The sequence below is a fragment of a genome, unplaced genomic scaffold (genome assembly GCF_019419815.1).
Source record: "Pyrus x bretschneideri cultivar Hongxiangsu unplaced genomic scaffold, Pyrus_bretschneideri_v1 Contig32, whole genome shotgun sequence".
In the NCBI taxonomy this organism is placed as follows: domain Eukaryota; kingdom Viridiplantae; phylum Streptophyta; class Magnoliopsida; order Rosales; family Rosaceae; genus Pyrus; species Pyrus x bretschneideri.
Genome location: NW_025999635.1, coordinates 4,041,751 through 4,062,477, shown reverse-complemented (window position 1 = coordinate 4,062,477; position 20,727 = coordinate 4,041,751). Strand labels below are relative to the sequence as shown.

Here is a 20,727-nt window from a genome sequence, read left to right as displayed (position 1 = left end):
CCCATGACTCGAATCCAAGAGTCGAACCCTAGACCAAAAAAAGTGTAATCGCCTGGGGAGTTTGACCTAGAGCTAGATGATTCTTTGTAAAATGCGATGAGGCACATCAATTGTCCAGACATCTAGTAAAACATTGTTTATGTGCGCGCTATGATAGCTAGACGGATTAATACAAAGAGAAATAATTGTCGATAGTTGATTGTTAGAGTCATCTCTAAATTAAAACATAAATTTCAAATTAAGTTCAGAATTAATAAATTCTCTCAGCAGATGTGGCAATTGTTTGAACATCATAAATTATTAACTGGAGACTCGAAACTTAAAACACAAAACATGGTACCTTACCCAAAGTTCAATTTCAAATCCAGTCACCAAACACCACCAAGTTATTGCCTTGGTGAGAAGTTTTAGATTCGATTCTCTTCAAAGACATATTTGAACTATATTATTGCTAGAATATAGTGATACTTAGTCAACCCCTCCTCATATAGATAATTTCGTTAGTTCAAAAAAAAAAAACAATGGCATCTCATTGGTTTTTTGAAGGAAAGTTCAACGAAAAGCTATCGCTACTTTTCACTTTAACGAAAAACCACATTTTAATACTAAAAAGTCAATTCTGATAATATTCACTTTACTTTTTATTTTATCCTTATCATTAAAACTCAAAATTTTCATATTATTTTCATTAGTTTTCTTTTTTTTTAAATGCCTTTCGTCGATGTTTCAAATGTTGATGAGACTTTTTTGGCGTTTGTAACCGATTTATATTAATTCCATGTCGAATCCAAGGTCTCAGAAGTCAGAAAAAGACTAGGATGAAGACAACATTTATGGAATTGCATTTTAGACCAAACAATATTCCATGGTCATGAAATATTGGACTAATTTAATTATAAATATGTCAACAACAAGAAAAGAATAAAAAAGAAAATTACAAATATCTCTTTTTTCTATTTATCCACATTTAATGGATATGAGAATAAAACCATGGATCCATGGTGATAGTCATTTTCATTTTGTTACACGATACACCCAACACCAGAGAAAAATAGAGACACTATTAGATAACGAAAATGATTGATTTCTCATGTTTTGTCACTTCCTTTCTTGTTTAGAATAAGAGAGGCTAGAAGAATTTTCTTAAAATGAGATTATCTACAGACGTTCTGATATAGTTTAATGCTAATTTATGTACCAATACTATAAAATAGTGTGCTAAAAACATGAGAGAGCAAATGGTATGTAAAGAGTTCCACTTTTTGCTCGGTTGGGATATCTCTTGGAATTTAAATGCAAAGAATTTGTATAATTTTGGACGCATAATAAGAAATGAAAATTGAGTCACTCATTAAAATTGAGTCACTCGTTAAAATTGAGTCACACCATACATGAATGACCACGTATCATTTCGATTCATGATTTTTTAATTTAAGTAGAACGTACAATTGTTTGCACGAGACAAGTAACACTCTCAAATCAAGTATTTAAAAAACATTAAACTGTAGTTAGGGAGTGAGTTGGGATCTAGTACCTAGACAACTAGCCGGGTTCTTAGGCAGACTAGACTAATTTAATTAAATATATTATATATCGTACAAATAAGTGCTTATTTATATTTAAAAATACAAAATTGATTGGGGATACATAAAATTACAAAATAAAATGAATATTTTGAAAATATGGGGAACAAGCATATAATGAGTGTTTATCCAAATTCAACAAATCTCTTACAATTTATTAAACAAAAATGAAATCCAAACAAAATGAGCGTTGTCGATTTTTCTATATAAATGAGAATCGTGAGTTTAGACGACCTAGGTGGATGTCTAGGTGACCTAAGCAAATGTCTAGGCATGTCTAGGCAGACGCTTAACTAAGTCTAAGCATCGTTTTTAAATTTTCAAACACCTAAGAAATAATTCGAGTAATGACCAACCACCTAGCACTTCAACGAAATCTAAACGGCACAAGATGAAGATTTTTTGAACAATATCTCAAATAACGTTATTAGTGGGATTATCGGATTGATCAATAACATATAATGTTTTGACATGCACCGAAGCGTCCTACACGCATGAACACTAACTCGAATCTAACGACACCAGATCCACTAAAAATTATGTTTTCTAAAAAAAATAGTAATAAATTAAAAAGGCAGAGAGAAACAAGAATCACCCACTTCCCTCCATTATTTATTCTTTTGCCGATCGCGCCATCTCTCTCCCCTAGTGTTAGGTAATTGACAAGTGTTCCGCACATTAACAGTGTTTCAAGATTTGCTTTCGTGATCGTCTCCATTTGTATGATCGCAATTTTTCAGATAAACAGAGAGCTCTGCTATCTGGTGTTTTACAGAGACAGAGAGAGATGCTCTGTTCCGGCCGACTTTTGGCCGTTTCCTTCCCGCTAAATCGGTACTGCGCGTACAAATTGCATAGCTCTAGCTGCTCCGGATTCAGCTACGCAAGAAGCCCCAAATCAACAAGCAGCTCCAAATGGAGATCCATGGCGATGGCGTCCGACCCCGACTCCTCCTCTTTCGGTCCTTCTGTCGACTCTGATCCTAATCCCGCCGCCGATACAAACCCTGCCGGGTACTCTCTCCCTCACTCTCACTCTTGCTCTCTAGGAAATTAACAGAAAGTGGAAATTCAAAGTTCCAAGATTTGGTTTGTTACTTTGCACTTTGAAATTTATCTGATTACAGACAGTTTACTGGTCTACAAAAGTTTGTAACTTTCTGTGAAAAACCCATGTGATTGATTTGCTGTTGATCTTAATTAACCCCAACCATGATACCGATTGCTTTGCAGCCTGTAATTTTTATTTTTTTTAGTTTTTGGTCAAAAGCTTGTTACTTATTCGATCTTATTTTACATGCTTAATTATGCAGATTTTGTATTATAGAGGGGCCTGAAATGGTGCAGGACTTTGCCAAAATGGAGTTGCAGGAGATCAAAGATAATATTCGAAGCCGACGAAACAAGATTTTCTTGCATATGGAAGAGGTGAGCCCACTTTCTTCGTCTTAGCATGTGTTGCATATGATTGCCATTTCAGACAGACTCGTTATAATTTTTCTTGCCAGAAATGTGCTTTGTCAAATTGTGAGTATGTTGGTTGCCTTATAAGCTTCAATCTTTGTAGGTTCGCAGGCTGCGGATACAACAAAGGATTAAAAGCGCAGAGCTTGGAACGTTAGATCAAGAAAACGAACTTCCTAGTTTTCCGTCTTTCATTCCATTTTTGCCTCCCCTGGTAAGCTGCTTGCTCCTATGAAGACATGTATGTTCATGGTTAATAAAGGTTTCACCGTTTCAGTAACCTTGGCTATTTCATTTCCCCGACATTTTTATATAGCCTTTTGTTGATTCATATGAAAATTGTGAATGTATTGCTTGCAGAGTTCAGACAACCTTAAGCAGTATTATGCTGTCTGTTATTCAATTATTGCGGGGTTTATACTTTTCGGTGGCCTCATATCACCCTCTGTAAGTTCTTTATGCTTTAACTTTGTAATTAGTTTTAACAGTTATTCATAAACATTACGTTTTGTCTCGAAGAGTATGCTGGCCAACGTTTTCTGATTTTCTTTTACTGGTTTGAGAATATGTTTCTGAATTTGCAAGTCGAAAAATAAGGAAACATATCAAATAAGTATAGTTTGGATTCAGTTATGTTTCTAACTCTTTGCCTACAAATATCTTTACATCTTCCAGCTGGAGTTGAAGCTGGGGATAGGAGGCACATCATACAAAGATTTTATAGTAAATATGCATCTGCCGTTGCAGTTGAGGTATGGCTTGTGTTTCGGGCTTTTAACCCTCCTGTTCTCTAGTAATTATTGTTTTGAAATTTTGTATAATCTATCTTGATATGAATCTTTTAATTCAATAGTTCCTATGTAGGAACCAAAAGTAGTAAATTTTACTTTTGGGAACCGATATAGTCAAATTTTATGACAATCCTCAAGTTTTACACATTGGAAAAATGTAGGACGTCATCTATCTTGACATGAAGCAGCTAAATGATGTTGATACTATGCTATTACCAGTTTCGCTTATTGACCTGCTATGCTTTCAAACTGCAGCCAAGTTGATCCCATTGTGGCGTCGTTCTCAGGAGGAGCAGTCGGAGTGATCTCAGCATTGATGGTAGTTGAAATAAACAATGTGAAACAGCAGGAGCAAAAAAGATGCAAATATTGTGTTGGAACTGGTATGATATTGTCCTATATTTCTCACTTTTAGTTATATGTTTTGCAATACCTTTAAATATATAAGATGGAGATGTTTGTATTGGCTTCGTATGTCAACTACTTGGGTTGGACCAAATGAATCTACTAAATCTAGGGTTGCATCTTGAGCCAGAATATGTCCATTACGGTTAATTGCTTTGAATTCGCTACCTGTTATTGTCTGGTCTACCTTCTCTATATTCTTGATCAGTGTATTCGATACTTATGCAGGATATCTTGCTTGTGCTCGCTGCTCAAGCACTGGAACCCTTGTTCTTACTGAACCAGTATCAACAGTTGATGGCAGAAGTCAGCCCCTCTCACTGCCTAAAACCGAAAGATGTTCGAACTGCTCAGGAGCGGGAAAGGTTAGACATATAAAAATGTCATTGAATGTTTATTGCATACTAAATTTCTCTTCTTGCCTGCCACTTAGTTGTACTTGGCTCATTGTATAACTTGGAATTGCTGACTCGCATGTTTGGTGAATGATACTTGTGTTTGTTGGGCATGCGAAAAACATTTTGGAAGAAAAAAAGCGCACTGGAAATGAAGTTTAGGATAATTTGGTAGCAAATTTTTGAGGGGTGATTTCTAAATGTCAACTATTTCTTACATTGTGTCTGTAATTTGGCAGGTAATGTGTCCTACATGCCTTTGCACTGGAATGGCGATGGCAAGTGAACACGACCCTCGGATTGATCCCTTCGATTAGAAGTGCAAAGCCATAATTTGTTGTTGCCCTACCACTTAGAAACTTTTTATTTTTCTCCTCTCTTTTGATGCAATGCAATACATACATCGTCTTCTGAGTCGTTATGTAACCAAGAACTTGTATATACATCAATTGTTCAGGAAAAAGGCTAGACATCTTAATAAATTGAAAGGTTTCTTCCCTTGTGCAACATCTTCCCCTTTTTCCTTTTGTTGCTCGAAGAGAGTGAAAATGCCAATTTCGCCAGGATTTGTGGTGGTGAAATCAAGCCTACCTAAACACCAAATACTTGCGCTACACAGACGATGAAGATTTGGATGGCCCGCCAGCTCCAGGGGTTTCTCAAATTCACTGGAGCGGAGGCCGGGAGCCATTCCGCAAAGTTCGAAGTGGTGATGGCCAATAGTGCGTATGTTCCAAGACCTGCATTGTCTGTCCTCACCTGGCCTGGGATGTGTTCATGGTCATGGATTGGGTGTGGCGTCCAAGGGCCATAACGTTAGCTACATACTACCTCAGCACCCCGCCTGATCGACCAACACCCGCGCCTGCTATTTGAATCCATTGACCTTGAAGATCCAACGGTGGGGAAGGGGAACCAAGTCTCACCAACGCCGACGGCAGCCTCCGCATAAAGTTCATCTCCACAGGTTAATTTTGACGGCACACCAAGAATAACTGGATTTTTAGCTGACCCGGATGACTCCACAATCAACGACTCCAACACGTTGTTCTGGCCTGTAAGGCTTGGTGGTGGCTCCATTGCTCTCCGCAACATGCAGGAGATTTATCGCCACCGACAAAATTACAAGCGATCTCAATGCCAACGCCTCCACTATCGACAGAGAGGCATACCTGGTGGTGGAAGAGAATTTTTCTTTCAGGGAGGATCAGTAATGTCACTCTTCGCCTCAAGGACGCGAGAATCTACAACCAATACATCGTCGAATGGCCATTGGGGGGAGGTCGTTAACCATACCAGCAAAGAATCTCAGCAGGTAGAGGTGAAGCTAAAATCGTATACAAAAACGAGTAGTACTTGGAAGTACAACGTTTCATACATATTCACCACTCTGCAATATTTTCACACATATTTCACTCTATAGTTAACAACTTAACAATTACATTATTCTTCAGAAAATTTGCATATTTTGTGTATTTTATTCCCAACCCTACATTCGATGCCGTTGAATTTACTGGTAAAAATACTTTTCTGTAATGATTTTCCAACTGCAGATCTTCTTCTTTCTCCTTCAAACACTTTCTTCAGGGGATTGCTTAGGTCACCCAATGCCCAAGCTACCGATATATGAGGGCGCGGAACCTGCAATGAACGACACCCCATGAAGTGAATTAGTTTTTCTGAGTAATATTAATGCACATTCATTTGCTCCAATTATTGCTTGAGATCGGTAAAGCACAAAAATGCTAACCTTGTAAAATTCAGGAAGATTGTGAAGCTTATACACCTCATTGACAGCTTGAATCTGCTTTGTTATCTGAAATCAATAGAAATTGAGAACCTCTCAGACTTATAGCACTGCGACGGCAGTGATTTGACAATGAAACCTAACTCAAGCATGTATTAATACGAAAAACAAGTATGCTTCGAGAAATCATGTTATTGAAGGAAGTTGGGGTTCCACTAAACCAAATGGCAATATAGGGAGTCGTCTAACTCCTTATAAGCCCTTGTTAGGTTTCTTCTTTCACAGATGTGAGACTCTTTTACCTTCACATCCTCACATACCCCCTAACATGGTGAATTTTTTTCAAGCCAAACACGTGGACAATACAAATTGGGTGACGTAAAGCACGTGTGACCGTTGGTCTTTACATGTGGGCCAACCTGCTCTGATACCCTGAAGAAAGTTGGGGTTCCAAGTCTTCCACCGTAAAACCAATTGGCAATATGCAGAGTAGCCCAACTCGTTACAAGCCTTTACTAGTTCTCTTCTTTTACTCCTCCAGCATATCAGGTGAATCAGATCCCTCAATATTTTGTTACCTTTTGTTGCTCGTCCCAACAGACCTTCCACTAAACTAAATTTGACTAGAAGCTATAGCTAACTATGGTTTTAGTTTTCTTATGTTACATTGCATATAGTGAAGGCTTACTCCCACAAAATAATTTGACGCATAATTTATGCCGGACCAACCAGCATGAGAACCATGAATATATCAGACATTCTTGTCCATTTTCACTTTTCGTGTTACAAGTCTATCTAGCACTGAACAATCCGTAAGCTAATAAGCAGATATCGAAGTTTCAAAACCCATGAAATTAGACAGTTACTAAATCATACCTCAGCTAACCCAGCAGCAATGACTTCTATCGACACAAAGGTCCGGGTCTGATCATCGTTAACAAAAACTTCCCATTTGCTAAAATCAATCCAATATCTGTTTCACCACAATAAAATGTATTGAAAACCAAAAATCAACAATCGGGTACCAAAAAGTTGCAGGCTTGCAGCGCTGTGTTAAATACAGTACTAAAGTTCATGTAAATGTAACCATATACCGCCTCTGAATTTGAAGCTTCTGCCGCAGCATTGTCACCAAGGAATCAATCTGGTTCACCCGAACCGGGACAGTTCTTCCGAGACTTATATGCAATTTTCTACCTAAAGCAACTTGTTCGAGCTTGTGCTTGTCATTCCGCAGATCGTCAAGCGGGACGTTAACGTCAACGGCATGGAGACCAGGTACCAGAGAAGCTAGCTTGTTCAAAAACAAGGCCATCTCTTTCCTCGGTGCTGGCGGTATATAAACTGAAAGTACACAATTGAACAAGCAAAATCTAACTGCAAAGCGATCGCATTTTTGCTAATCGAGCTGAAATTTTGAGAATTTGATTACCTGGGATGTATACATATACTACGTAGTTCCCTTTGACGTGAGGGAAGTTCCTGACTCTGCTCGGCCGATCGCTTAGTGACAAGTCCAGAAATCCTTCAGAGGACCAAACACTTGGTTGGCAACTTGATGAAAAGCTGTCTCAATAGAAAGTAAAAAAAGAGAGAAAGTTGATGGGAATTGGAGGTTACCCAAGGAATTGGCGCTTTCGCGAAGTGGTAGAGGTGGCGGAGGCAGAGCTGGGGCCGGGTTTTGAGAGTTGTTCAGATCTGGAGGTGGAACCGGTGACTTGGAGTTTGAGGCCGACGACGATGAGTTTCCGTACGAGGCGATCAGGGCCTCCATTTCTCTCTCGCGCAAAAAGTGAACCAGTTCGTCGTGCTATTAACTTGGGCAAGTACTATAAATTTAGTGTGCCGGAACACGACATCATCTGTTATTAAATACGTGGAAAAAGTTTATTTTCTTAATGTTCGTTTATTTATATAATGACATATCATGTACCATTCTATGTTTTGAACGTTTAAAAAAATTTGTAATGTACTAATGAAAATATGTTAAGTCTTTGCATAATAATAGATGTTTGAACCATTCAATAATTAATCTAACAAAATCTATCATTTATTAAAATTAAAAAAAAAAATCACAATTTGAAAGTGTTATTGGGTGAACCATTATCTCCAGCCTTCTACAGTCTACTTGCCGACAGTTTTTTTTTTTTTTTTTTCAACCACAAATTTACATGAAAAGGGGTAGAAAAGGTGGGCTAAACTACTTAATGAGTTAATCTAATTTGGTATCTACATCGAAGAATAAATTGTCGATTTTTCCTTTGAACGTTTACTTATCTTTCGATTTCCTTCATAAACCTTTCAATTGGAAAATTAAGGACTAAAACTAATTTTTTTGGGCGATTTCCCCCTGATGTTAGCTTTTCATTATTTCCATCTAAATTTATGTTAAATGGAAGCATGTGCACAACATTTGATGGTAGTCTTTAAAATAATTGATATCCATAGGAGAGTCACGCAGTGTGCACATGATAAGAGTTAACGTTAATTTGGATGAAATCTATAAAAAAAACTAACGGTAGGAGGAAATCGGCAAAAAAAATAAAAAAAGTTTAAGTTCTTCATTTTCCAATTAAAAAGTTTAGTAACGAAATCGAAAGCTAAGTGAAAGTTTAAGGGAAAATTGATAGTTTACTCTTACAACAAATCTAATTGCAGAGTGAGTTGTCTACCATCCATCATTTTGGTCCTTCAGTTAAAAACTCTTTGGGCAATTTTCAAAGCTTCGTAACTCAATCGTTTCTTAATCAAATTCGACCCATAATATATCAAAATAAAGATAGGAAAGAGTAGAATAAGTTATACCTATTTGGACCTAATATTTTAAGTGAAAGATGATTCGATCGTGTCATCGTATGTCCATAAAATGCACAGGAACTAAAAAAACATATAAATGGATAAGCAGAATCGCTTCTAATTAAGATAATACAAATTTTCTTTTGGAAGGCAGATTTATATCTTTTTTCCAGTTTGATACGAAGCTTGCCATTGCTTGTCGTAGAAGGTAGCTTCATCGGCGAGCTTCCTAAGGTTTCCGAGATCTTGTGTTCGCCTAATGAGTATTATAGCAATGACTGTCACGAAAAACCCTGCCTTGCAGATGAAGTTTCCAGTTTGCCCCACAACCCCGAGCCCCGTTAAGGCATCTACAACATATGCCATGAAGAATCCCACCATTGCCGCTCGACCTAATTACAAAGCAACAAAAATTGAAATTGGGTGTATAAGTTCATGTGACGTTTGATAAAGCAATGCGTGCAGCAAGAGATATGTAATTCTAATAACAGAGAAGTGTGAGTGTGTGAAGTGATGGGTGATCGGAAACAACCGTTGATCAGCTCAGCCTCCGGGAGATAAGATCTCATCATCCATGCCCACCATGGTATGATGGAGCTCCTAAACACTACCGGGTCATCGTTTATAGATGCTTCCGGGTGAAGCTCAAGGAACTTCCTCCTTTTTGCTTCTGCAGTGCCAACACATAAAAAATCAACGACATTCTAATCGAATTTTATATTTGGATTAAATCGAACAGAAGCACAGAAAAATTACAACTCAAACTGAATAAATTACAAACCTGCTAGAATGATGCCATCCCAATCCATCTTGCCATTTTTAGAAAACATATTCAGATCCCATGTCCCATTCTTCCACCTCTCATCCCTGAATTTCACAGCGGACAACTCTGCGCCCCCGAGACCATCCTTTGATTTGGAGTCAGCAGCATCCTCTGCCTTGCGTTTTTCGATGCGTAAAGCAGATTCCTCTTGTGCAGATACGTTCAAACTGTTTGCTTCCACATTCAGAGCAACAACACGCGTTGCTTCTTTCGTCCCCAAAGAGCGAGCTCCTGGTTTCGATTGGGGCTGTTTTGTGACTTGATGTGAGCTGCAAACTGTTTGCAGTGAAGCAGAAATGGCAATTGAAGCCATAGCCCTATCTGAGAGATTTTTTTTTTTTTTTCTTCGTTTTGTTCTTATTGATTTGGTTCTTCAGCTTCTTGATTTCTTCCCCTTTTGCAAATGAAATTGTAGATAGAATTGCAGAAAGTGGGGAGGAAAGCCCATGCTTTGAAATTTGAAAGCTTATCCTCCCTCTCCTATTTTTGTCAGTAAAGTTATGGGCAGCCTTTTTGCTGCATCTGCTTTAACCCCGTGCACTTTGAAGAACAAGTAAAAATTGCCAAAAATGACTGTCAAAGAAATCACTCCTTGGACAGGGGAAATAATTTCCGCACACCCCTTTGCTTGCACACTTATGTGTACTTTTGTCCATTAATTCTTCTTTGATCTAATTCAATCCAAATATTAGAAATAAACAAGGGCGTGCAGGGAAAGAAAAATGCGCTCAAATCTCTTCTCGAGATTAAATATCACATGGAACTATTTACCATAAGCACTACTGATAGGAGTATAATAACAGAAACTAGCAATTTTATCATTAAGACACATTGGAACAAGAAAAATCAGAGTTTTTTTTCCTTAATAAATCAATCCCTCTAATCAAATACAAATTCTGAATGCAAACAGTTACTGCCGAAACAAAAGAGCCGAGAAATTTGGAGGTTAACTAAGAATGGCTTCAAATCTGCCTTCTTCAACTATGACTATATATGTAAAGGGGGAAAAAAGGAAATGCAACAGGCTAACAGAAGAAGCTCCTTATGCTTCCCAACCCCTTAAGTTGGTGGCGCGTGCAACCCGGTTTACACCCAATGTGAAGGCACCCATTCTGAGATTACAATCATAGGTCTTGCACATGCTCTTGATGTTATGAAACGCCCGAGTCATGTACCTCTGAAGCTCGTTATTCACTTTCTCTTCCTCCCACATAAACCCTTGAATGTTCTGCAACAAAATAAGTCGAATTTCAGCATGTTAAAATTATGTCTCTAATATTCAAATGCAACTTAGAAAAATCGAGCTAAAGTCCTGTCAGTCACCTGAACCCACTCAAAGTAGCTAACAGTCACACCACCAGCATTTGCGTATATGTCTGGCAGTATGATAATCCCTTTCTTGGATAAAATCTGCATCAATAAAAAATCATCTCAGAACTGGAACTATCTTTTTCCGTATTCAAAATCCCGGAAGAATGAAAAGGTAACTAGTACCTCATCAGCTTCTGGATCGGTAGGGTGATTTGCTGCCTCAACAATGAATTTTGCTCTCACAGATGAAGCATTTTCCCTTTACAATAAGATGATTAGAACAAATTAATCTATGACAGTGATTATGCAGCCAATATATGCAACATTGTACAAGAAACAATGAAAGGCAGTGATGTTGTCGGAAAAAGCTCAAACCTGTTCAGAACTCCACCTAAAGCAGAAGGGATGAGAACATCGCATTCGTGTATAAGTATCTCATTAGGATCCATGTTATCTCCGCCACTGAAATTTAACAAACTCCCAGTGCTCTCCTTGTGCTTAACCAACTCAATGATATCAAGCCCATTCGGGTTCTTAACTGCACCACTAATGTCACTTACAGCAATGACCTTACCACCTTTCTCATGTATAAGCTTTGCTGCCCAGGATCCCACGTTTCCGAAACCCTATAAAAGTTTACCCAAAACTCAACTTGTTTACATCATTACCGAAACTTCTTAACAAACATGACAGCATCAAACGTGCATACATACCTGAATAACAAAAGTCAAGCCCTTGCATGACTTCCCATATTCTGCAAGTAAAGCTTCTGTTCCAAAAACAACACCGCGACCAGTTGCAGCCTCCCTACCTAGTGATCCTCCAAGATCCTAAAATCCCAAATACACGAGAAAACTTAGGCAGTTCCAGTGACATATATTTGATCCAATTCTAGGAAACCGATTTTCAGCTTAATTTTCTCAGTGTCGAATACTTACTATGGGCTTTCCAGTGACAACAGCTGGTGAGTGACCATGAAATTTGGAGTACTCATCCAAAATCCATGCCATGGTCTGTGCATTAGTGCCCATATCGGGTGCGGGAACATCAGTATGAATTCCAATGAGATCATGGATTTTCTGAGTGAAGACGCGAGTCAGACGCTCCAACTCGCTCATACTTAAGTCCCTGGGGGTGCATCCAATTCCACCCTTGGCTCCACCATATGGAATGTCTGCCACAGCAGTCTTCCAGGTCATCAGCTGAGCCAGGGCATTCACTTCATCCGGATCAACCTTTAAGAAACAAACCAACAACAAATTCAATACAGAATTCACCAACAGAACATACATTTCGCTAATCTATACCGATGTTTTCTTGTGTGATTGCATATGAACAGGTTAGCCAAACCAATTAGAAGCCAAAAACACAATTACAGGTAACGCAAATGCATCATTACACTTGTTCTTAACATATTTATGCAAATCTATTCTCTAATTAATTATACCAGTTCGATTAGTACCCAAAATTTCAGAAACAAAGTTCAACTCCTTTTTTTCATTACTGAAGAGAATCGAACCCTGAACGTATCATAATCCTAACACGTTACCCCACCCCTCCCTCGCTACTTGGACCGAAAAGCTAATATCTTTAACGATCATTCCTTCCCTCCTGGCCTTTTTCTGGAATATGATGATAAAAGTATTCAGCTTTATCTCCAAAAAACAATCAATCACTGGATCTAGACAGAGAACCCCAAAACCCAAATGACATCTTGTCGAACAGAAAAAAATGGATCAAGAAAAAACAACAAAAACAAAATACAAAAACCAAATTAAGACATCATCGTCACCTCAGGATGATATCTGATCCCTCCCTTCATTGGTCCACGTGCATTATCATGTTGCACTCTGAATCCAACGTACGACACCAAACTTCCATCGTCCTTAGGAATTGTGCACTCCACCTAATCAACACACACACATATACACACAAAGTTCAGAACTTTCTCAAGAAACAAACAGAAATTAATCAAAACATTTACTCTAAACAAAAAAAAAAACAAAAAAAGACAGAAAAAGCAGCTGATGAACAACCTTGATCTCTCTGAAGGGGATCAAGAGACTCTTCTCAATCTTCGCATCGAGTCCGAGAATGCGCGCGGCGTTTTTGAAATTGCGGCTTGTTGCGGCGAGGGCGTTCATGGCTGCCGATCAAACTCGAAAACAGAGAAAACCCAGAAAAAATGATGTGATGGGAAATGCTCAAAGCACCAGAAAAACTCCAAATTTGTAGGAAAGTAACTTGGGTTGCGGTAAAAATGGTGAAATGGGGTAAGTGAGCCAGTCAAAAACGAAGACTGCGAGTTGGGCAAAGGGTGAAGTGGTTGGTGAGTATATATAGGGAAGGAGGAGTATAAAATGAAGGCAGAGCTGCCACTGATTTTAGAGAGAGAGAGAGAGGGATTAGTGCTGTGTGTATGCTTAGATGGATACACTAATGAGGATTTATAGGGATAAGATTGAAGAGCTTGGTCAAGCAAATAGCTAACAAGAACAGTGGTGATTTACGAAAAAGCCACTCGGATCTGATGCTTGGTGAGTTATGAGATGAAGGGCACAACCGTCAATGTAGTGAGCAGTCAAGGAAAGCCAGCAGGTGAAATTATGTGCAATGGGAGGGAGATGGGTGACGGCCAATGAAATTTTGCCTGGTGGAAAACAACCTCATCGAGACGCCGCGCGCTAGGCTACTAGTTTGGACCGCGTTTCGCCGCGTTTTGGTGATGACGTGGAGAGAGATGATTGGAAGGAAAGGAATCGTCCTCGGACTTTTCTACCAAATCCATCAAATTCTTTAATTTGAATCCTTGAAATTTGATTCAATAGTTAAAACTATTATAACTTTTAAAGGAGATTCTTATTTTTAGCCGTTGAATCAAATTTAAAGAGTCCGGATTAAAGAATTTGGTAAAAAGGATCTGGAGATGATCCTTGATTGAAATGGAAGGTGACCGTATGGATCAGTATCCTCTCCTAAGCAAAGGGTGAGGATCCTCCTGACCAAACTCATCAGGCAGTTGAAATTTTATCCAACGGTTACAAACATGGAGCCCCTCTAAAAGTTATAATAATTGTACTCGTTGGATAAAATTTTAACGGTCTGATGAACTTGATCAGGAGGATCCTCATCCTTTGCTAAGGAGAGGATCCCGATCCGTGACTGTATAACGTGTTAGTTTTGATTTTTGACTTTTATCCTTTTTTATTTGCTTGAAATTTAAAAGGTGTCGTGCAGTATCTAAATTGTAATTATTTTTTTAAAATATTGGAATAAGCTTTTTTATCTCTTTGTTTCTACCTGTGGTTTGGAATAAGCTAGGTCACTCATTTGGACCGACGTTTCGCCGCGTTTTGGTGATGACGTGGAGAGAGATATGATTGAAATGGAAGGTGACTGTATAACGGGTTGGTTTTGATTTTTGATTTTTATCCTTTTTTATTTGCTTGAAATTTAAAAGAAAAATTAATGAAAAATGTTTAAAAATTTTAAATTTTAACAATAAAGATAAAATAAAAGGTAAAATGAATAGTACCATGATTAATTTTTTAGTGTAAAAATATGATTTTTATTAAAATAAACATTATCGAAAGCTTTTCGTTAAAGTTCTCAAATTTAAAAGATGCTGTGCAGTATCCGAATTATATTTATTTTGTTAAAATATGAAAAAGCTCGGTCTCGGCGCATTATGACTGAATTTGGAAAGAGAACTTGCTTGGTACCAAAAGACGTGAATAGCATGCTTTAATGTTATAATGTGCGACTGAGCATTCATCGCAAATCTTTTGGTAAAAATTGGAGACCGAAAGGTCCAAGCTTTGGTGATTTCCTTAACAAAATAGGCACAAACAATAAGATTCATGAAACGTTCGCTTTCTCTCTTCTTGAAACTTTGTCTACTTTGCTAGCACCTAAAGAACATCCATCTCTTTACACAAAAGAGGGAGAATCAAACTCAAAATCTCGAGCACAAAGGTAAACGCTATTAACTTACATACAAATCCCAAGCAAATATGACCCATGAAATCAGATTTTCATGTAATTAGTCTTCATCAGATGCTTGAAGGCAAATAATGATGTATACCGCTTAGCCATCGTATCATCATGGAGTTCAAATTCGGAGAAAAATCGTTCTGATCAATCCAAAGCAAAGTACATTTTACTCTACCAGTAAAGATTGACAACCGATCGAAGGGCAGTTTTGAGTTAGGCCTTTAGCAAGGCACCTAAACAGATCTTCAACTCAATCGAAACTAGTAGAGGGCATAAACAAAACTGTCTTCCAAGCTTAAAAAGAAAAATACCAGATGGTCTTCTCAAAGCTTTGTGATATAACGTCATGATCTCACCAACCAAACTCACATGTGCTCATAAGTGCCCTCAAAGATTCTAACATCATATCGTCAGAATCTCTTTGAAAGATGGAAACCGCTGCACCTTCAGTTCTTGACCATTCTCCTACAATCAACGACAACTTTCAAAACACGTACTAAAGGACTGAATTATAATGAACAAGATAACTTATCCCAGCCAAAGGCCATTCTTTCCATGATTTCAAAATACACTAAGTCTTAAAAGTGCCAAGATTCTGCCACCAGATAACGAAAATCGCAGACCATCCATAATCTCAAATGGTCAGCCAATAGGGTAAACATACCATTGCACTAAAATGCAGTGACAGAATAGTTGTGAATATAATTTAATTTAAATGAAAGTAATACTAAAATGCAGTGACAGAATAGTTGTGAATATAATTTAATTGAAATGAAAGTAATGCAAAAAAAAAAAAAAAAAAAAAAAGAAAAAAAAAGGGATACAAAGAACCCCTTACAACACAATTTTCCCGTCGTGTAGGCCAGACAAAATTTAAGGTGCCCATCTACTTGAAAACATTAAACCAGTACAGCTTTGTGATCAATGAAATAAGCATCTTATAAGTCACTCTCACCAAAATGGCTCAGATTTTTTACTAGATCTGTTCAAAGAACAACTGCAGAGTAGCTGTTCTCACCCTGAGAGGTGTAGTCTAACAAAAGCACATCATCATTGCCATGTATAGGTGGGAGGGGGAACAAAGACTATAACAAAAAACCATGAACAATTAGGAGCGATATGATATGTTCACAACACCTGGTAGCCACTTGATGAGCAATTCGAAGTTGCCCAGCTACTATTTCCACTCCCTTGTGGTATTTTAACACCCAATCCCACCCCAAGAAAAAAACAAAACGAAAGAAAAGAAGAAGAAACAGAAACTTCTTTGGTTCTTTTCCATTCTCCTCCCAATTTTCAGCTGGCAGTGAAAATTACATAATCAGATGGAATATGCGGAATGTGATAAACTAGTCACTGAATGCTACCGCTAACCAGTAATTTCATAGAGCAGAAAGATTTTGTGAATTAGCTAATCACTATCAAAGCAACGAGAGAGAAATGCAGAAGCGGTGAATACTATAGATTGTCATAATGCTAATCTCATAAGCCTGAAGACCAAGAAATTAAAACTTACCTCGCCCAAGAAATTAAAACTTACCTCGCCTGATTTATTTTCCATTGCTGTTATTATATTGTCAAGTTAACCGTCCTTCCTATAGTAATAACCACATGCATAAATCAGGAAACTAATCTAGTATGGTCTTTTGGTTAAAAATTGCAGAAACCATGTGCTTCCAGAATAACAATTAAAAAAACTAGATAAAGTTAATTAACATACTTCCTCTTTCGTCGATCAACCCCACTATTCCTCGGTTCAACTTTTGGAGCAGACCCAGGGGGCATAGCATACTGCATAGGAGAACGGGCTGGAGCAGTTGCTGTAACAGAAACAGAAGTAGCCGGCACAGGTGGAACGGGAGGCACAGCTTGCCGAGGTGGTGCAGGTGGTGGAAGTGCAGGAACGGGTTCAGGGAGGGGTCTCGGTAATATATGTTTCAAACGGTTGTTCCTATAGTTCTTCCAGAAGTAGAATTGCTGCCTATGTGCCAATTCCTAGAAATAAAAAGAAAAACCAGATGAATATGCTGCTGGCTTCAACATACAGTTCCAAAGAATTAAAATTTCAAGGGAGAAAATGCATACAGTGACTGACCTTGTTTCCGGGATGTGCCATTGCAGCGCGAAAGTTCGCATTTTGAAGTTGCTCAAGAAAAAACAGGCAATGAGGATACCTGAACAATTACAAGAGAAAATGTCTTCAAGGGACAGAAATTAAAACCTCAGAAAACAATGTAAGACCATTCAATGAACTCAAAACGACCACAAAGTCATCACACGAGACGGGTTTCCGCTCACATTATAAATCTCGTATACTCGGGACGCTGCCAGTACTGAAGATGTTTCAAGTACCCAATGAAAGCCTCATCCTCAAAGTAGCGATTCTAAGCCAAATCTACATTACATATACAAAATGTAAGCTGCAGGGAATCAAATGCAAGGACAAACTTAAAGGAAAAAGAAAATCCAAATAGTAAGAGATATATACACACACACACACACATAAAGTGAATGTAGGTGGGATTTGCGAGGCACTGGACGAACTCCAATTCGAGCAAGAATCGCTGCCGGCCGTCATCTGGGTCCTTGTAAATACTGTTTGTCCTGAAATTACAAGCACAAATCAATCAATCGAACGAGTTCGTTCTCTGTTGCAATCAAATGGGTAAAATTTAAGAAATTAACTAAGATGTGTTTGGCAGCCGAGAAAGTGGAGGAATCAGAAGGAAAGGAAGAAACTTTAGTGATGAATTGAACAGAAAGGGGAAAGGAAGAAGGTGGGTTTGCTTACGGGGGTGGAGTATCGGCTGTGTCATCACTCTCTGTGCAGGACGCCATTAAATATCAACACTTTCAATCGGAAAGCACCCAGATTTTGGGAGCGATCCTGAATCGAAAGCAACGAGTATGGGCCGGGCCGGCCTAAACAGACCCCAATCTCAAAATGACTATTTAGCCCAGTGCGGCATTGTCACACTCACTGTTTATAAGTAGAGTGATAATGTTAGACTATTTGAATTAGCCCTGTAGTTTCTTCCTTCTTAATGCAAACAAAATCTGGCAAAACATGTTTAAAGCAGGTGTTTGGTTGCTTAATACGATAGTTAACAAAATTAGTATATTAAGAACCTACAAAAGGGACCTAATGCATCTTTTACATGGTTAAATCAACAGTATATTATCCCAGATTTTGTTTACATGGTTAAAACAGATTTTTCTTGCATTTTGTTTGCTTAATCTGACAGTTTGATTTTTGTATCGTCTGGAGCAGTTCATCACATATTAAGAATCTTTTACACAAAACAATTTGTGCAACACTAGTTTAGTAATTTTTGTTTTTTGTTAGATGTTGTGATTGCAACTATCTGTTTATTCAATTACTTGTTTGCTTGCATATTGTTTTACTTTTTCTTATTTCATGTATGCGATAGATCTCGTATTGAAGTTGTGAATTTAGAGGAAAAGAGTTGCATGTGCTGACAATTTGATCTTGACCAACTACTTTGCTCACATGCTTGTGCTGCATGTAGACACTGACAAATTTCTTGTTATCATATGTCTTCCCATTATTATACCATAAACTCTTTAGTCATTGCATATGTAAAAGCTATATGGCCCGTTGGCGATCAGATTGATTGAATAGTAACTGATGATGTGCGTTAAAAAGTGAGAGATTTTTAATGTGACCGGAATACGGGATAGTACACCATGTGTCATTATACAAATAGTATGATATGTGTGTTAAAAAGTTAATAACTTAAAAAAACAATTTTCCACCACTTATAAAAATAAAAAAAAACGTGGTGTACTATCCGTGTTCCGGTCACAATGAAAATTTTCTCCTACTTTGTAGAACTTTTATTATATTTAGGTGTAGTGAATAAATATTTTGAAGTTGAGACCTAACAAAAGAAGTAAATCCGAAGTGTCGACTTATATGATCTTATCAAATTTTTTCTTTGAATTTTTTTTTTCAATAAATCATGAATTTGTCTAGACTAGTTTAAGTTTAATGCAAGTATGTTGTTATAGCCGTTTGTGTGGAGTGACACGCCCCGATCCTGATATTCCCTGAATATCAGAATAGGCACGTACTGGCCAACACCTGAGGGTGACGAAAGCCATCTATTGAGTGCAAATGCTGAAAACAAGGGATAGATATCAGGGGTGGGCCCATTGGGCACACCATTTAAGACCCAAAACCATTTTTTTATAAACCTTTTAGGGGATTGAAATAGAAGGGGAGACAACTCAAACGCCGACAAAGGGGATCTCGTTGTTGCATAGCTCAAGCCGGAGTTTTGACCATCTTATTATTATTTTAGATGTACGTACAATCATTCAAATTTGACAAAAAAGACAATCCTTGAACTTTTGATATCTGCAGTACACGCTATACATGAATTATTTTTTGCCGGGAACCGTAAATCTGTTACAAGGACATAGAATTTAGTTTGAAGTTGAACATATGTATAGTGAAGATGACAATTTCGTTGTGCATGTTTATGAATTTTGTTAGTGCAAGCTGAACATGATCAGGCCAATTTTTCTAGGCCGTATTTGCCAACAGAATCAATCACCGCCATAGTCTTTAATTTCATGGATCAACAATACTTGATTATAGCACAAAAAGTATTTTAATTAGCAACTAATTATACGTATGAATTGAGGGATATTTTTATCTACTTAAGTAAATTTAAGATATATTTGATCGCTTTTATAAAAATTGACATTTTTTAATTTAGAGGTTAATTTTTTATTATATGTGATAAATTCTTTTTCGTAAGTCATCTAATAATAAGTTTTAACGTGGAATGTATGTACTAATAAAAAACCCTAATTTTTTTTTTTTAATTATTACCTCTCTTACAAGACCTCTCCTCTTCCTCAATTTCTCCGGCCTTTTTTCTTGATCTTCTCACTTTTCCGTCTTTTTTCGTCTGTCTTTCTTCTTCTTCTCCGTCTTCAGTTGAATACTTTTCCGTCTTTTTTCGTCTGTCTTCTTCTTCTTCTCCGCCTTCAGTTGAATAGAAAAGGTGCGTCTTTTTCGATGATATCAACATCAGCCCACCTGTACCTCCCAAAAATCCCCAGACTATATAAATATTGCGCTTAGACGCTCGATAGTTCAATTCCTCGAGTCCCTTTGCCATAAGCAAAGGTTAAAGAACTGAATAATACGGGAGTTTTGTTGTAGCAGGAGCTGGAGGCTTGATATGGGCATGAAGTTTCAAGAGGTTGGAGGGGAGATCTGGGTAGGGTCGACGTAGGAGAGTTTTGAGGTGGCAGGAGCTGGATACTGAATAGACAGTTCTCAATATCTCCTGCTGCCAAATTTGACAGCAGTTTCAAATATTTTTTAATTAATTATTAAATGTTTTTTATTAAAATTTTATCAAATCTGCTACTCTTCTCCCTT

At 37.8% G+C, this 20,727-nt stretch overlaps 4 protein-coding genes and 1 pseudogene across 4 annotated transcripts; 1 reads left to right on the top strand and 4 right to left on the bottom strand.

The window, feature by feature from the left end:
* The first annotated feature begins 2,333 nt into the window (after positions 1-2,333).
* LOC103952773 (protein ORANGE, chloroplastic) lies at positions 2,334-5,145 on the top strand. Its single transcript, XM_009364449.3, has 8 exons — positions 2,334-2,597; positions 2,897-3,011; positions 3,151-3,261; positions 3,408-3,494; positions 3,723-3,799; positions 4,094-4,221; positions 4,472-4,608; positions 4,878-5,145. Exons 1-8 carry the CDS (start codon positions 2,371-2,373, stop codon positions 4,953-4,955), a joined length of 960 nt encoding a protein of 319 aa, XP_009362724.2. The 5' UTR covers positions 2,334-2,370; the 3' UTR covers positions 4,956-5,145.
* An 809-nt stretch (positions 5,146-5,954) lies between these two features.
* On the bottom strand, positions 5,955-8,227 carry LOC103952774 (U6 snRNA phosphodiesterase 1). Its single transcript, XM_009364450.3, has 6 exons — positions 8,006-8,227; positions 7,818-7,910; positions 7,480-7,729; positions 7,262-7,358; positions 6,389-6,454; positions 5,955-6,279 (listed from the first exon to the last, which is right to left on the bottom strand). Exons 1-6 carry the CDS (start codon positions 8,157-8,159, stop codon positions 6,082-6,084), a joined length of 858 nt encoding a protein of 285 aa, XP_009362725.2. The 5' UTR covers positions 8,160-8,227; the 3' UTR covers positions 5,955-6,081.
* Positions 8,228-9,180: 953 nt separating this feature from the next.
* On the bottom strand, positions 9,181-10,709 carry LOC103952843 (light-harvesting complex-like protein 3 isotype 1, chloroplastic). The gene is made up of 3 exons (XM_048590478.1): positions 9,963-10,709; positions 9,714-9,851; positions 9,181-9,573 (listed from the first exon to the last, which is right to left on the bottom strand). Exons 1-3 carry the CDS (start codon positions 10,315-10,317, stop codon positions 9,338-9,340), a joined length of 729 nt encoding a protein of 242 aa, XP_048446435.1. The 5' UTR covers positions 10,318-10,709; the 3' UTR covers positions 9,181-9,337.
* A 126-nt stretch (positions 10,710-10,835) lies between these two features.
* On the bottom strand, positions 10,836-13,745 carry LOC103952775 (glutamate dehydrogenase 2). The gene is made up of 8 exons (XM_009364451.3): positions 13,352-13,745; positions 13,108-13,221; positions 12,254-12,550; positions 12,029-12,145; positions 11,691-11,941; positions 11,499-11,574; positions 11,328-11,414; positions 10,836-11,232 (listed from the first exon to the last, which is right to left on the bottom strand). The coding sequence occupies exons 1-8, from the start codon at positions 13,457-13,459 to the stop codon at positions 11,047-11,049; spliced, it is 1,236 nt and encodes a 411-aa protein (XP_009362726.1). The 5' UTR covers positions 13,460-13,745; the 3' UTR covers positions 10,836-11,046.
* A 1,378-nt stretch (positions 13,746-15,123) lies between these two features.
* On the bottom strand, positions 15,124-18,224 carry LOC103952777 (annotated as a pseudogene).
* Between the last annotated feature and the right edge of the window lie 2,503 nt (positions 18,225-20,727).